General features: G+C 33.2%; 1 protein-coding gene across 1 annotated transcript; it reads right to left on the bottom strand.

Annotated features, from left to right (window-relative positions):
* Positions 1–366: 366 nt before the first annotated feature.
* LOC133194178 (polypeptide N-acetylgalactosaminyltransferase 5-like) lies at positions 367–12,820 on the bottom strand. Its single transcript, XM_061330183.1, has 11 exons — positions 12,241–12,820; positions 11,825–11,978; positions 11,159–11,325; positions 10,815–10,985; positions 10,183–10,390; positions 9,557–9,674; positions 7,168–7,356; positions 3,002–3,130; positions 2,478–2,576; positions 1,907–2,026; positions 367–747 (listed from the first exon to the last, which is right to left on the bottom strand). Exons 1-11 carry the CDS (start codon positions 12,788–12,790, stop codon positions 610–612), a joined length of 2,043 nt encoding a protein of 680 aa, XP_061186167.1. The 5' UTR covers positions 12,791–12,820; the 3' UTR covers positions 367–609.
* Positions 12,821–15,605: the final 2,785 nt, after the last annotated feature.

Raw genomic sequence — 15,605 nt, 5'->3', positions numbered from 1 at the left:
TTTCAAAATTGAAAGGTGGAGTTCAGATAAGGTGGGAGATGCTATAATAGATATTTATACCTTTCACATAAATTGTCTACAAGATAATTAAGAAATTTATGGTTTCTGTTGCATTTATATCTATTTATAGGTGGATGATAGTACATTTCAGGAAAACGAAAGATATTAGTACTTGGAATCCCAGAGTAAGGTTAGTTGATATGGTATGCAGTATCTGATGCCATGTGGTTGTAAATCAGCAATTCCCAATCTAATTAGAAACTGCAATTCAAATTCTTTAATCCCATTGGCGTTGTAGTAGCAATTAAGAGATGGCTAGTCTTCAGACATTTATTTTTAAACTGTACACTGATGAACACATGGTACTAGTATAAGTAATGACCTTATTTCAATTAAATGATCTATTTGTTCAAGTCAATTCCCTAAATTGTGAACATATATTCAGGTAACATTCCCATTTGCACACAATCAAATCGAACACAATTTCAATTAAATAAGACCTCACAGGGGAGAGAATTCACAAATCAAACATACATGCATATGCGTTAGTATATTAAGCTTAATTAGGTACTCTACTGAAAAAAATTTAGTTCTAATTAAATTACACATTCATTTAATCACTGGATCTTCGATTTTTCTAGTCCAAGTCCACTTCTGATTCAGAGCGTTGTTGCATGGAAGCACATTAAGTAGCTTATTGTTCAAACTCAAACAGCTGTTTGTATGTTGTACCCGAATCTCGTGATCCTGAAAGACAAATGTAAGACAAAATACATACAGGAGAATGGGCAGTAAATAAATTACATGTACCCCCGAATCCACCTAAAAATAGGAAGTAAGAGTTTTATAGCCATAAACTATTATTTAGTGTGTTCTGGACAGCTATAATATTTATTGTAATTTAATAGATAGATGGGTCTTCCTTTCCTGGAGGTTTAAATAGGAAAAAAGAGAAAATGACCATGATCGCCCAGTATGCCAAAAATAACATTTATACAAAACCCCTTTCAGTAAACAAGAGGCATATGGGCCACATCGTTCACCTGTGTCTATATGGCCCTGCTGTTCTTCATCAGCAGATTTTTTTCTATTATAGATTCCTATGTAAAACTTTGATCCCTATTGTGACCCCAACCTGTCCCAGGTGTCATGATATTTATAGATGTAGCCCCACCCTACCCCTAATGATTTGAACAAACTTGAATCTACACTACCTAAAGATACTTTCATATCAATATGACTATACATGGTTTTGCTGTTGAAAAAAAGATTTTTAAAGCTTTTTTTCCCTATATCTGTATGTTAAACTCTGATAGTGTATTGTGGCCGAACCCTGCTCCCTGGGGCCATGATTTGAACAAACTTAAATCTGCACTATCTGAGGATGCTTCCAGGGGTCATGATTTGAACAACTTGAACCTACACCACCTGAGGATGCTTTCATATCAATATTACTAATCAGGGCTTTTTTCTTACATATATCTATGTAAAACTTTGATCACCCATGGTGGCCCAAATCAACCCCAGGGATCATGATTTGAATAAACTTGAATCTACACTATGTAAAGAAGGTTTCACAAAAGTTTCAACTTTTTTTGCCCAGTGGTTCTTGAAAAGAATATTTTTATACGATACCTCCAAATTTTCACTAATTTTTAATTATTTCCCCTCGAAAGAGGGCGTAGCCCTTTTTTTGAAAAAACACCCCAGGAATCTCCTTCAACCAAGAATGCTTTGTGGCAAGTTTGGTTGAAATTGGCCCAGTGGTTCAGGAGGAAAAGTCACAAATGTGAAAAGTTAACAGACGGACGGACAGCTAGACAGACGGACAAAATGTGATCAGAAAAGCTCACTTGAGCTTTCAGCTCAGGTGAACTAAAACGTGAAGAATGAATTGAACTCTTACCTTTGTGTATTCCCACTTTGTGACGTTCTGTTTACAGAGTATATAATAAATACTGCCATCTTTGTCCGTTAAACATGCCTCATCTCTCTCTATGAAGCCACTAATGGTGTACCTGAAAAACTAGGCAAAAGAAGGCGATCGATATTTCTTTCGATTCTTGAAAATTAAGCCTCTTAAATTCTTACACCAAAAATTATATCGAAAGTAATTATTTTTCAAAAATTATAGTTTTGACATATTTGTATGTGTTCGTTTAAGGACGATGCGTATATTTCCCAGTGTCAATGCATGGAAAATTTAGCATTCTCGTATTCATGTATTACAGGCACGTAGTATCGGGGGGAGGGAGTGGCAAGGGGCCCTCCCCCTTTTTTCCAAACATAACCTTTTGTTGTTGAAAATATTCATAGAAAGGCTGGATGCCCCCTCCCCCTTTTTTGTTACAGTATTGTGAAATCGGGGTAATGTGGCATTGTTTGAATAAAATTTGGTTGTGAAAGCAGTTGGAGCCTCCCACTCCTCCCCCCAACACAAAATTACATTTTAATGATACGTTGGTTGTGATCCTCACCTGATTTCCACCCAGGCCATGGCAGGGTATTGTGTGAATTTTGTTGTTGGCCGTGGTCCCCATAGTGTCTAGACAGAAACCACTCTCCAAATTACGCACCTTCAAAAAAATAATTTTTATTCTCAAGAACTAGTACACATGTACAAGATAATGGAACAATTAGGATGTTTATTGCACATGATACTTTTTTTGTAAATAAAATCCAAATTTAGGAATATGCCCAATTTGGACTTTTTAATTTAGAATACTGAGTATCCAAAAAGGTATCCCCGTGTTCAGTGTTTTACCCCGAACTGATTGATCTGGAGAGGACATTTTTTTAAAGGATTCTCAAAGCTGTCCATAAAATCCTATCATCACACGGCCATTTTTCTCTGTGTAACGTAGAATAATTTTTTTAAGGATTCTCAAAGCTGATGTGATCCCAATGGCTGTTGTTTTATATTTTAAAAGTATGTTTTTAGATCATATGCCGAATTATATAAGTACATTATTTTATTTGCGTTGTTTTATCTACGCCTCACCTCTCCACTATATAGAGCCTTCTCTGGCAGTTTCATTCCTGGTAACATGTTCTGAAGGTACCACCCAAAACTTTTACATCCCAGACGTCGCCTCAGTTCTTGTCTGTGTGATACGTCACCGTAATCACCCTGGAAAGTCAAAGTGTTTAGTTATATTCTAAAAGCCGTTCTACGGGTTTTTTTTTTTTAAATTCGAAAGTATAATCTTGGATAGTGCCAGATGGTTTCGATCACCCATATAAAAAATAACCCAATTATATGTCTTTGTCCTTTGTGTTGGTCTTGCACAAGGGCAGAGACCCATTGATGGAGAACTAAATTTAGATACCACTTACAAGTCCATTCACTGTTGGCAATTTATAGGGCTTGTTTTAATTGAATGTTTTAGACTTTACATTAATTTTTACTCTTAACTAATTGTTTTAGCCTTTACTTTAATATTTTCTCTAACTTGTTTTACCCTTGACCTTAATTAATAATGGACCTCTACTATAATTATCTTTTAAACACTTTGTTTAAGTTTATTTTGTTGCTTAGCATTCAATATAAATTCTTTCACAGGTTTAAGCTTAAAAATATTTATAGTAAAAGGAAAAGTCTTACGCTGTCCTTGAAATTGTACACAAATTAAAAAGGCTAATTGCTTAAAAATGCTGAAAATGTCGGGTTTGTTAATGCGGATACAAATTTCTACATGACAGTGTTGGTATAGAACACTTGCTACCAAGGACACGAGAGGAATTAATAACCGGTAATTAATTTTCTTTTATAGTTATCTTTTATAAGCATTGACAGAAATAGAAAACGCTTTTCATGAACCTTTAAATTAGAAAATGAAGTTTGTAATTTTAAATCTGGGAAATACTGTGAGAACACTGAACTTATCAATTCATCACAGCTAAAGTTTAACAATCTGGCTTCCAACAATTGGCTTATACAGAAATGTAGTTTTATTTCAAGGAAATAATTCAGACATCAGAGGCCTAGAAGTCCAGAATGACGATAACACCTCATTTAAATTTGATATTTGTGGTACTTGTATCATATTATGAGAGAATCCCTGCAGAGACAAATTGCGAAAGGTAATGGTTAGCTTATAAATTTTAAAAAAAAAAGGTACTTTCATTTCAGTGATAATATACTAGTAAAGGACATTTAGTTTTTTTTTTCTCAGAGAAGGTGTTTTCAGGTGTTGTTCTGGATATAAGTGGAACAAAGAGTACAGGGATTGCAGCAGTAAGTTTCTATAAAATATCTTTCTCCCCCACGCCATAAACCAAAAATTAGAAAGTTCTGAGGAAATACAAGTTTAATACACACAGACAGACCTCGGTCAGAGTGGTCTCCATGCATAGAAGCAAATTTATAATTATATCTTTTATACAAGATAGTCACCTGAGTATAATACAACATTGTAAAGGATCAATAGAAGAATTAAAAAAAACCCAAAATAAACTGATAGACGAAACAATGTTGCGCAAAGAGCACAGTGAATGAATAATTATCATAGGTGAATAGCAAAGAAGAATAATATCTCTCATTAGACTCTCAGTAAACTACACATTACGTAATAAAGGCCTATAAAGCATCAGAGCACTTAAACAAGAGGTCGAGAATTTAAATATTCTGGTAAATATACCTTTGTATATTACAACTTTATAGTCTGTTGCCCCTAAATGCCCAGGAGCAGAGAAGAAGATTTTCAAAGAATATTCATTTTCACTATAAGTTCAACACAGTCCTCCCTTAACAACAGACCACTTTCCCAGTGCATGTGGCCATCAAATTCAATTCAATTCAATTTCGGAAGAGACCCACTTGTTCATCATAAGTATGCACTTAGTTTCTTTGATAAATATCCAGGAACAGAGAAGAAGATTTTCAAAGAATTAATGTATTTTCACGATTATAATCGATAGAGCCCCGTCCTAACATCAAAGGCCCCAGATCCAGTGGCCGAAAAAAATCACAATTTGGAAGAGGCACCCTTGCTTATCGTAACCATGCACTTAGTATGTTTGCTAATCATCCAGGGGCAGAGAAGATTTGGAAAGAAATAATGCATTTTCACGATATATTCAATAAAACCCCACCCTTACATCAAAACTCCTGACCCAGGGGCTATGAATTTTATAGTTTTGGAAGAAGCATCCTTGCTCCTCATAACTTTGCAATCAGTTTGTCTGCTAAATACCCAGGAGCAGAGAAGAATTTTTTCAAAGAAATAATGCATTTTTACTACATAATCATCATAGCCCCGCATTACACAAGACCCCTGACTCAGGGGCCATGAAATTCATAATTTTGAAGAAGCACTCTTGTTCATCATAACTAAGCACTTAGTGTGTTTGCTTAATACGCATAATCAGAGAAGAATTTCAAAGAAATAACGCATCTTCAGTATGTAATCAATAGCACCCCTCCTCCCCAACACCAGATTAATGCATTTTCACTATATAATCAAATACAGCCTCTCCCCCACCATCAGAACCCCTGACACTGGGTCCACAATTTTTTTTTTTTTTTTTTTTTTTTTTTACAATTTTGGAAGATATGTCACAAACATAACCTAGTTTATCTGTTAAATACACTGCATACAGAGGAAAAGAAGAAGATTGTTAAAGTACTTTTGCATTTTCACTAAATGATCATTAGATCCCCACCCTACATTTAACTATACAGAGCCCTGATTCTGGGGTCATGAATTTCACAATTTCGGTAGAGGGGCCAATACTTATGACAATCATGCCAATAGTTTGACTGCTTGATGTACAGGAGTATAAAAGAATATTTCATAGATAGCACCAGTTAGAAGCCCCACCCCTCACACCCCAGTGGGGCAGATACCATGAAATTCACAATAATTACACCTCTTCACCCATTGATGCTATATGCCAAAATTAGTCGAAATTGATTCAGCGGTTCAAGAGAAGAAGCTGAAAATGTTCGAAAGTTTACGATTGAAGCACGACGGAAGACGACGGACAGAAACAAATATCAAAAGGTTACCTGAGTGACTCAGGTGAGCTAATAAACAATCCTTGATAGATGAAAGGTTCTTAAATTTTAACACTGCACTTAGATATTGTTAATGATAACTTGCAATTAAATGTAATAATGTTGTCCTTTATCTGAGTCACAAATCATAAGTTGCTAGTATACATTCATCCTATATACATGTAGGTATCTTTGATGAGATATAGTTTATACATTTGACGACTCAAATAAAAAAAATCTTAGAAGTTTTTTTTAGACAATCATTACCATTTCTGTCCCTTTTCTTGCGCATAAGATCTGCATGATGTTCTGAATTAAAGTTTAATATTTTTATAGAATCACCATGTCGTAACTGTTGGAGAAAACATTGGGAATTTTACTTATTTTTTTTAAAAAAAATTTCAGCATGCTCTCCGGGATATCACGGATTCGAATGTTTTCAAGTTTGTCCTTATCCGACATATGGTGAGAAATGCACGGGGAAATGCAGCTGTGATGTACACTTGTGTCATTTTGCACATGGATGTGACGCTATTGTGGGTAATAGTTTATTTTCATTGTTTTTTGTGTAAAGATGTCACATAAATTTGAAATAATTATGTACTTCAGCAGAAATTTTTTTTTTTTACTTTCGTTAAAATTACGTTTTCTAGAACCTTACACGGATACATCAAAGGAAAAAGAGATAATATTAACACATTACTAAGAACATCAGATGAAGAACTACGGGTATCAACAGGTATTGTATATTATATGAATTAAGAATAGAGTTTTCCTTGAAACATACATGTACATCATGAGAAAAGAAATGAATATAAAAACATAAATTATACATGTAGTATACTTTTAAGAAAAGTATCTTTTTCCTATGAAAGGAGAAGCACAGATTAGAAATATTTATCGCCGTTATCGATAACTTTCACGAATTCAATGATAAAAAATGAAGAATTGCATATAAATGAAGACAAAAGTCAGTAAAACTAAACGTGTACAATTTTACGTAACTTAGACGACGACGTGGAAACGTTGACAAAATTGAAGAATGCCCAAAACTGTTTATACTCGTCAACTTTCTCATTTGCGTTAAAAACCAATGTAAAATACCAATTTAAATAAAAAATAACTAAATAAAAGAATTTTTCCAACTTTGCAATCATATTCATTCTTACCAGATCATAATTAATTCTTTCGTAATATACATGTTTATATTCATCCATCCATACTTCTGCTGTACGAACTGCGTTTTTCCGCAGAATCTCCGCAAAACTTCTGCCCCACTTGTATGGACTGACGGATCTAAATATGTGAGCGACGTGAGAACAGGGGTGGATCTCAAGACTTCCACCACACATCCAAATCTAGATGGAATTAAGGTATGATTTGTTTTGATAATGTGTTTTATTGATCAAAGATATAATATTTTTTTTATATCGTTATGAATTTTTTGCTTAATATCTTATCCAAAGTCAATTTTTATTTCCAAAGTCAAAATCTACTGCTGTTGGAATTTCTTTAAAAATAAATTTTCAACAAGAGGAATAAAGTACTCCGAGATTTTATTCGCAAACGGGATAATAATAATAATGCTCTTTTTCCTATGATTTAAATTCGTACATTTATCAGACGCAAACTGACTTTTTCAACTAAAACTTCACTTTTAATCACCCACGATCAACCATTATACACGTATAACGTCGAGCCTCGAGGCTGGACGACCATGTTCCCAAACAAATCGCCCAGAATAATGAGGCGCTTGGATCACTGCAACATAGTTTTTATAATGAGTACATGGAGATATAAATGTAAAACCACACAAATACTCAAATTTGATTGGCTTGTTAGAAGGCTTTTAACTCAATAATGACTCCAAAAAGTACCGTTTACAGCAATAATGACCTACGAATCATTGCACGTGGGGTATAATGACCCGGTCATTATAATTAATGACCGCTAAAAATGACCTGTTAATCTAAATTCCATTCAAATTTAAAAATTAATGCATACAGTAATGACTGTTCATTACAAAAAATACCGTTTTTAAAATATGTATAGTCTTTTTGTGATACGAAAGTTACAATAATTCAACGAATGCAGACTTGGCTCTTTTTTTTTTTTACATTAAAAGTCTGCACCATGTAGTCATTGTACTCGGAAATAGTATTTGTGAATTTATAAAAATGCATGTTACTGACAATCACAGAGTATTTTAATAAATCGGCGGCGCAAAAACTTACAAGACTTGCAGGCGAAAAGTAAACAACTTCACTAGCGAATCTGGATCCCGATGAAACACTGATAATAACAGTTTGTAAGGTCTAATACACAATTGATTATTTTAGTAATTAAGCCTACAAGAATTAAGCTTGTAATTAAGCCTACAAGAATTGTCTTAACTTATATCGGTATAATGAAACAATTTAAAACATTGCTCTGACGTCATGCCTTTGTTCTTGCCGTCTAAAAATTTACCTGTAGCCGTCCGATAATAATAATTAACAGTCCAATAATATATTATCGGACGGCAGTGATAACAAAATCAGACAGTAGTTAAAAAACCAACAACTAGAGTGAAATCAAGGTTTAATATGTCCAGAAACCAAAAAAAAGTTAGGGAGAAAAAATTCAGGGAAAGCGAATGCGAGGAAATTAAGTTATTAAAATAGCAAATCCAAGAGGAAGAAACTGCAGTTTTAACCTTCTTCAAAAGTAACACTTTCCATTCGTTTTTTGGCAAAGCGTTTTCGAAAAGCGCTGTGAATAAGCCAATTTAAATCCATTTCTGATAAAGAACTAGTCTGCAAATCTCTTCATTTAACGAGGTTTGTTCGCCAATGACCGCACTTTTAAAACCCAATATTTTCATTATATCATCCAATCAAAATTTTCAGATAAAAATCAGCATTTTTACTTTATATGCATTTTGATGATGTCATCCAACACTGTATCTGTATCAATGTCAAACGCACTTAATGAAAAAAATTATTACGAATCATGAAAAAATTTCCTTCATCACCTAAACACTGTCGATAGTTCCTACTACACCAAACGACTGTCATTGAGTGAATGAATGAATGAATGAAACAAGAGTTTACTCACTGGTTTCACTGTCTACAGAAAAAAAAACTTTCTCTTTTCTTTTGTCTACTTATTAGATGGTTTCGGGTAGAAAACTATTGATGCCTGAACTCCTATTGTGTAATTATCGGACTCCTCCAGGTGACTTTAGGACATTTAAATAGCAATGTTTTAAGTAAGATATATGCCTCATACAATTCTATATGTAAAATTATCAGACTGTTTTCGGCCCTAACGGGCCTCAAACAGTCTGATAATTTTACATATAGAACAGTATTCGGCATATATCCATTACTGATTACCCCTTATGAGTTCAGCATGGTTAAATAAGGACCCTCGACCTGGCCCACTCGCTGACCTGTCCTGACCTCGGCCGCTACGCGGCCTCGGTCAGGTCAGGTCACCTCGTGGGCAGGTCTCGGGTCCATATTTCACCATGTTGACCTCATAAGGGGTAATTAATAGTATAATAACATAACCTACCCTGAATGATATTTCTAGGTTTTCACCTCCCCAGATATCCATTCCATGATCATAGGTCCCCATCTTTGTGAAATAGTCTCGGTTAATGGAGAACAGCCCACCAGCAATTGTGGGAGTCCTTAGAACAAAATCAAAATAAGGCACAGAAGGAAAAATATTAGAAATTGCAGGAATATTAGAGGACTAACATTTTTGCCACATTTTACTTGGTTGTAGGCTAATTTAAAACGGGATGACCTCAAAGAAGACAGGATTATCCCTTGCCCAACTGGCAACTGTGCCTTGGCGAATTTAAAAAGGAGCAAAAACGTTTGCAAGTGTGATACGTCGAAAATAAACCTTTATATGGTGTTTTACAAATCATGATATATAACCTGAAAATATGTAATCTCATGTATTTGATTTAGACTACAAACAATACTATTAACATCATGAATATGTAATCATACACATGTATATATGTAATGTTCTACATAGAATGGAATATAAATGAATTGATTCAGACGTAACTACATTTGAAAAACAAATGAAAATACTGTTTTAATATTTTCTCCATCATTTATTTAATCGTGAGTTTTTTTTATATTGATATACACAGAATAGTGCTTAATCACACATTTCCTCACCTCCAAGGCATTATCTGGCCGTGTTTTTCCTTTTCTTCCCTCGGTATAGTGAGCCACTTATACCCCATTATTGAAATGTCAAATGTCCCCACTGCTGCTATTTCTGACCCTCCACAGGCGAAAGTTTGATCACTTATTATGTCTATAATAGGCGCCACAACCCGCGTGTGATTCTCTGCAATTCTCTCCAGCAGTGGCTCAAGCCAGCCTATGACAGTAAATAACCAATATTACACATTTAGAAATTACCAATGAAAAATAAAGTATGAAAGTATTAATTGTGTAGGTTTGATAATTACATACATGTCAATTTAACAAATTTTCTGTTCCAGTGAACAAACTATTGACAAATAATTGTGTCGGAAGGAGCACTCATAGATGATATAGATAGAAGAACTTACTGGAAAATACTACATGTACCGTATATACTCGCCTATAAGTCGGTTGTATTTATTAAGCTTAAATTAGAGGGATTGACCTACTAAAATACCAATCTTGTTATAACTCACGTATAAGTCGGATAAAGAGTTTTGGACCAAAGTTTAACTCCCAAAAAACCGACTTATAGGCGAATATATACGGTAATGTATTGTACAACAATTAGATTGAAAAGATGGTAAAATCCTCCATACCTGAAAAGCATTCGATATGAGAATCTAGAAATGTTAGAATTTCACCAGTGGCTGCCTCATAACCTAAAAGTCGTGCTCGGATCAAACCTTCTCGCTTGTTTGTTCTTAATACACGAACTTTCCCAGATCCTTTCTCTGAAAAATAATCATCTAGCTCCTCTTTAAGGAAATCTGGAAAAAATTAAAAAAGAATGTTTATTTTGAATGATAATGTGTCAAACTTTGTTGTTTTTTTTATGGAGGAGGCAACAAAAGTTAATTATTGTAAGTTAATGAAACTTAAAGATAAAATAAGAATTATTCTAATATCCATCATAAGTATTTTAAAACAAAAATAATTTTACCTAAATCAGAAAAATCGTCCACTAATATGATTTCATGAATAAGGTGTAATGGTGTACGGTTCAAAATGCTGTGAACTGTGCGTAATAATACAGACCAAGCCTCGTTATGAAAACAAATGATGATGCTGGTAGCAGGTAAATCCTTAGGAAACGTCTTTAGCTTACAACTGTATCATAGAAAAATATAGCAGTTGTAGCTTTTCGATGAAGATCTGGTCCCAGATCATGAAACAGACTTTATTCAGTCATTTTTTCAATCATCTAACATAAGATATTATATATTGTCAACTTAAGCTCTAGATTTGAAGGTAACAGCACTTTGGTGAGGCAATATTGAAGTACGTAACTTTAGTTTGGACAGTTACAGATTTTGACTTAAGCTTAAGACATTTCATGATCCCGGGGATTGGCATTGTACATGTGTTCTTCATCAAGTTAAACATAAAATAAACGAAATAGAAATCTTGAATTGTCCTTGGAAAACCAATGGGTAAGGTACTTAGATTTATACAGTTGTTGTAAGGTACGTTTAAATTATTTGCAATGATCTCATTATCATGGGAAATTGATTTTCATCTTTTTCTCTTTTTTATGTTCTGTTGTTCTGCATTTCAAAATGAATGTACTTGTATACATTCATCTCAGTTTATTTCATAGCACAAATACCTTGGGTTTCTTATGTCTGGAAGTCTCCTATGGTATGAAATCATATCGCTAGCGTACTGGTTAAAGGAATTTCTCTTGAAGAGTTCGTCATAAATCTTTTGTTGGTCTGGCCGGAGTTCTTCTTTCTTCAGCTTTACAGGATGACCATATTCACCTGAAAGTCTCAAACACCTTAACAATATTTATAGAAAATATTACAGGTATCACAATAATCTACATGTTAAAATTTACAGGTAAACCTCAGTATCTCAAACAGTTGTTACATCCAATATAAATGTTGCAGATATCAAAGGTAAATTTAATATTAGGGTAAAGATATCCAATTTAAGTCACTATTGAAATATATTTCATTGATCTATGCTCGTGATAATGAAGTTCATCAGTATAAATTCTATACAGAAAGGTTTTATATTAACCTGGTGCAATAGGTGGAAGAATCTTCTCTAAATGACGTAGTCTCTCTCTTTCCGAAACTTTACGTGAAACTTTTTCTTGGGTATCATCTCTCTCTTTAATTTGTTTTGAATCGTTAGGCAACACTTTCGGCGAAAGGGTTGTGCTGCTTGCTTTTGAAATGTTGGCTGTTGTATCAAGCCTGGAGTTTTTAAGTTGGAATGGTTTACTTTCACTGCTTTTAAAGGAATTGTCAGTAAATTTTTTGTCCAACTTTTGAAGTGAAAGTTCGACTTTCCATTTTTTCAACATTTCTCTTCGTTTCTTTTTCTCCTGATATTTGATCCATGATGTCTTATTAAAGTAAGATTTTGTATATCGATCACGGAGTTTCATGAAATCATCTGCTCTTTTAACAATTCTTACAAATTTAGCTATATTTGGATATTCATCTTTAGTCCTTGTTTTGTTTATTTCACTCTCAATATCAAAAAGAAATAAAGTTACGAATAACCAGACTGATGACACAAGGAAAATAACAGCTAGAAGTCTTGTTCGTATACTCCTAGCCATTTTCTTCTCGGTTGATGATTCCAGCAATAACTTGATTGGTCACATGAATCAGCTTGACCTGAAATAAGTTGAAAGTCATGTTGAATTATTGTTTTCTTTCACCCGTGATATTATCTTTAAAATGAATAAATATCTATAAACCGTACGTACTATCAAGGCTTTTCCGACCTTCAAGCACTTAGTGAGGGATCGCATCAGACCGAAAAGACAGAAATTTTCCTCATTTCAGCTTGATTACAGTTTATACAGTTTTATTATTTTTCATTTTATTTTTATTTTAATCAAATGTTCGATAGCACTGCTTTTATCTAAGTAAGTTCATTTGTCACTGTAATAACTTTACAATGTACACAAGGCTATGGGGATTGATCTCAATAAAGCACTTTCTGAACTGTTTTGTTAAGGGGTATGGAATTTAGTCACCCTTCCCTCCAAAAAAGTCAAAACTTTTCTACTTACAAATATTACTGAAATTCCCTCCTATTGCAACTATACATCGCTGAAGAATCTTGTTTGTAATGCACTGCTAAGTTTCCGGCAAAATTTTTACTTTTGTTAAAAATTGGAAAAAAATCACTTTCAATTGCCATTTAGAAAAAAAATGATTAGATCAAAAAATAGCAATTCATACTGGTGTCGAACAAGAGATGAAGGTATATTTTACATAAAGTTACCTGAACGGACCTGAAGAAATATCCATCTTTGCGCCATTGATCACAAAAAGAGATCCACGCACTCAGAAATTGATCTTTGTCCGACCAGATGTTACTTCTCGCCATGTGTCTTTTGAATGGACCCCGACAACGTGTTCCCTACACATTAAATGGTTTACACCATTTACCACAAACAGTACCTACGGAGAACAAGGTTTTGATTATTTCTGAAATATTTCTTTTTTTTAATAAAATACAACGACAAAATACCTTTTTTTCAGCTTTATTCCGAATTAATTGTATTATAATTCTCAAAAGTCAATAAACGGATACTTATACAACTTCTGCTTTCAAGGTCAATATTTTTCTCCATGGTATTTATCTATTATCTTCACCATCCAAAAATGAGATATTTACGTATCTAAATCCTTATATAAAGTCACAGTCACAGTCATTTTATTGGAATTATGAAAGTATTCAGTAAAAATATTATTAAAAACAGTTTCAATCGTAATTTTAAAATATTTTTAATGAAAAAAAGAAAACGATTTCTTTCATGATTTACATGTACATCTCTATGCTAGAAAAAGTGTTACTTTGATGAAGTATTCTCACATAGCCTACGGAAATGCCGATTGATTGTGTTTTTTTTAAATTCTAATTTAAAACATTAATTTAAATTTAATTTAAAACTCCTTAATTTCCAATCTGATACATATTAAAAGAAGGATAAGAACTAAAGCTATATATGGCGTAACTGAGCTAAAAAATGAAAATACGAGATTGAGTGAAGATGAACATATTTGTTATTTACGTTCAAATTAAAGTTTTCACCGATTTTGAACTTGAATAAACTCTGTTCCCTTAGTTAAACTTACTTTAAACTGTGTCTGATATTTATATGCGGAGTCGGTAAATAAATCGGTTACTGTTTCAAATTTCTAATATCTGTGAAACATGATTGATTTAAATTGTATAATTTATAGGAAAGTCCTATCTTTATATAAAGTAATAAAACAAATAGAAAGATCTTTTTAATTTTAGTTAGTCTGAATTTATCAAAAATACGCCATATATGACTTCAAAAACATCTTATTGTGACATTTACCATAATGTATGTGAATTTTAAATATACAAATTGGATATGAAAGCCAAATGAATGTTCCCTGACACTGGACAGATCCAAAAATTCGATAGATTTGTTTGTTTTTCTGCAGTTGAGTATTTAGAAGTTGTCCAAAACTTACAATCCATTTTCGTGGTATAATATTGTTCATTTTTGTGTACTCTGTGCACAGGATAACAAAATATGTTCTCATTGCATTTTCCTTTATCTTTTGTATTAGTTCGCAAGATTTTTGTAAAACGCCAATTTGTGTGACCGGTGACCAAAGAAAAAACAAACAAAAGCATCCCCTCCAGAAAAAAAAATTAAAAAAAACAATGAAAGATTTAGAAAGAAAAAGGACAAACAAATAAACAAAGCCCCCCCCCCCCCCAAAAAAAAAAAAAAATTAAAAAAAAAAAAGCACAGAGACAAAGACAAAAAAAAAGCTGGTTTACAGTTATTAGTTTCATGTATAGATTTCCATAAAAGTAAACATTAGTGCATTTCCTCCTTCATATTTTTTTTCTGATTTGCATCAATATATTTGAAATCCTCTTCTATATTTATTTATATGTTATGGTTATTAATTTTTCTCTACTGTAAATTCTGCGAAGATGACTTGGCCATATTTTGTCACAAACCCAATTATATCTTTAATTGCATGATTCTTTTCTGAAACCAATAAGTCAGATGTCAGCTATGACAGTATACACACCCAGATCCTTGTTCCTTTCTTAATTACAACAATGAACAAAGTCATTTTAACAAATCATGTTCATTTAAATATTAACCTTTCAATACTTTCCTTCAGTCAGGATTCTGCCTTGGATTGTTTCTATCTTTCGGACTATTATGAATGGCTCCAAAACAAAGGTCTCCAAACTGAAATTTTTTAATACTAGAAACTTTTGTGGATGCTCCTAAACTTCATGCTGACCGTAGGTGACATTATCTAAAAATCTTCTAAGGATTAAGTAGCTGGTAGAGAAGTACAACTTACATTTGCTCCCTTTGATGACATTTTAAAAAAATTCTGAACATACTTAGTTGTACT

This window comes from Saccostrea echinata, unplaced genomic scaffold, assembly GCF_033153115.1.
Source record: "Saccostrea echinata isolate AGI-Se365-2 ecotype Australia unplaced genomic scaffold, CSIRO_AGI_Sech_v1 ptg000028l, whole genome shotgun sequence".
Lineage (NCBI taxonomy): Eukaryota > Metazoa > Mollusca > Bivalvia > Ostreida > Ostreidae > Saccostrea > Saccostrea echinata.
This window is presented reverse-complemented; position numbering and strand designations above follow the sequence as displayed.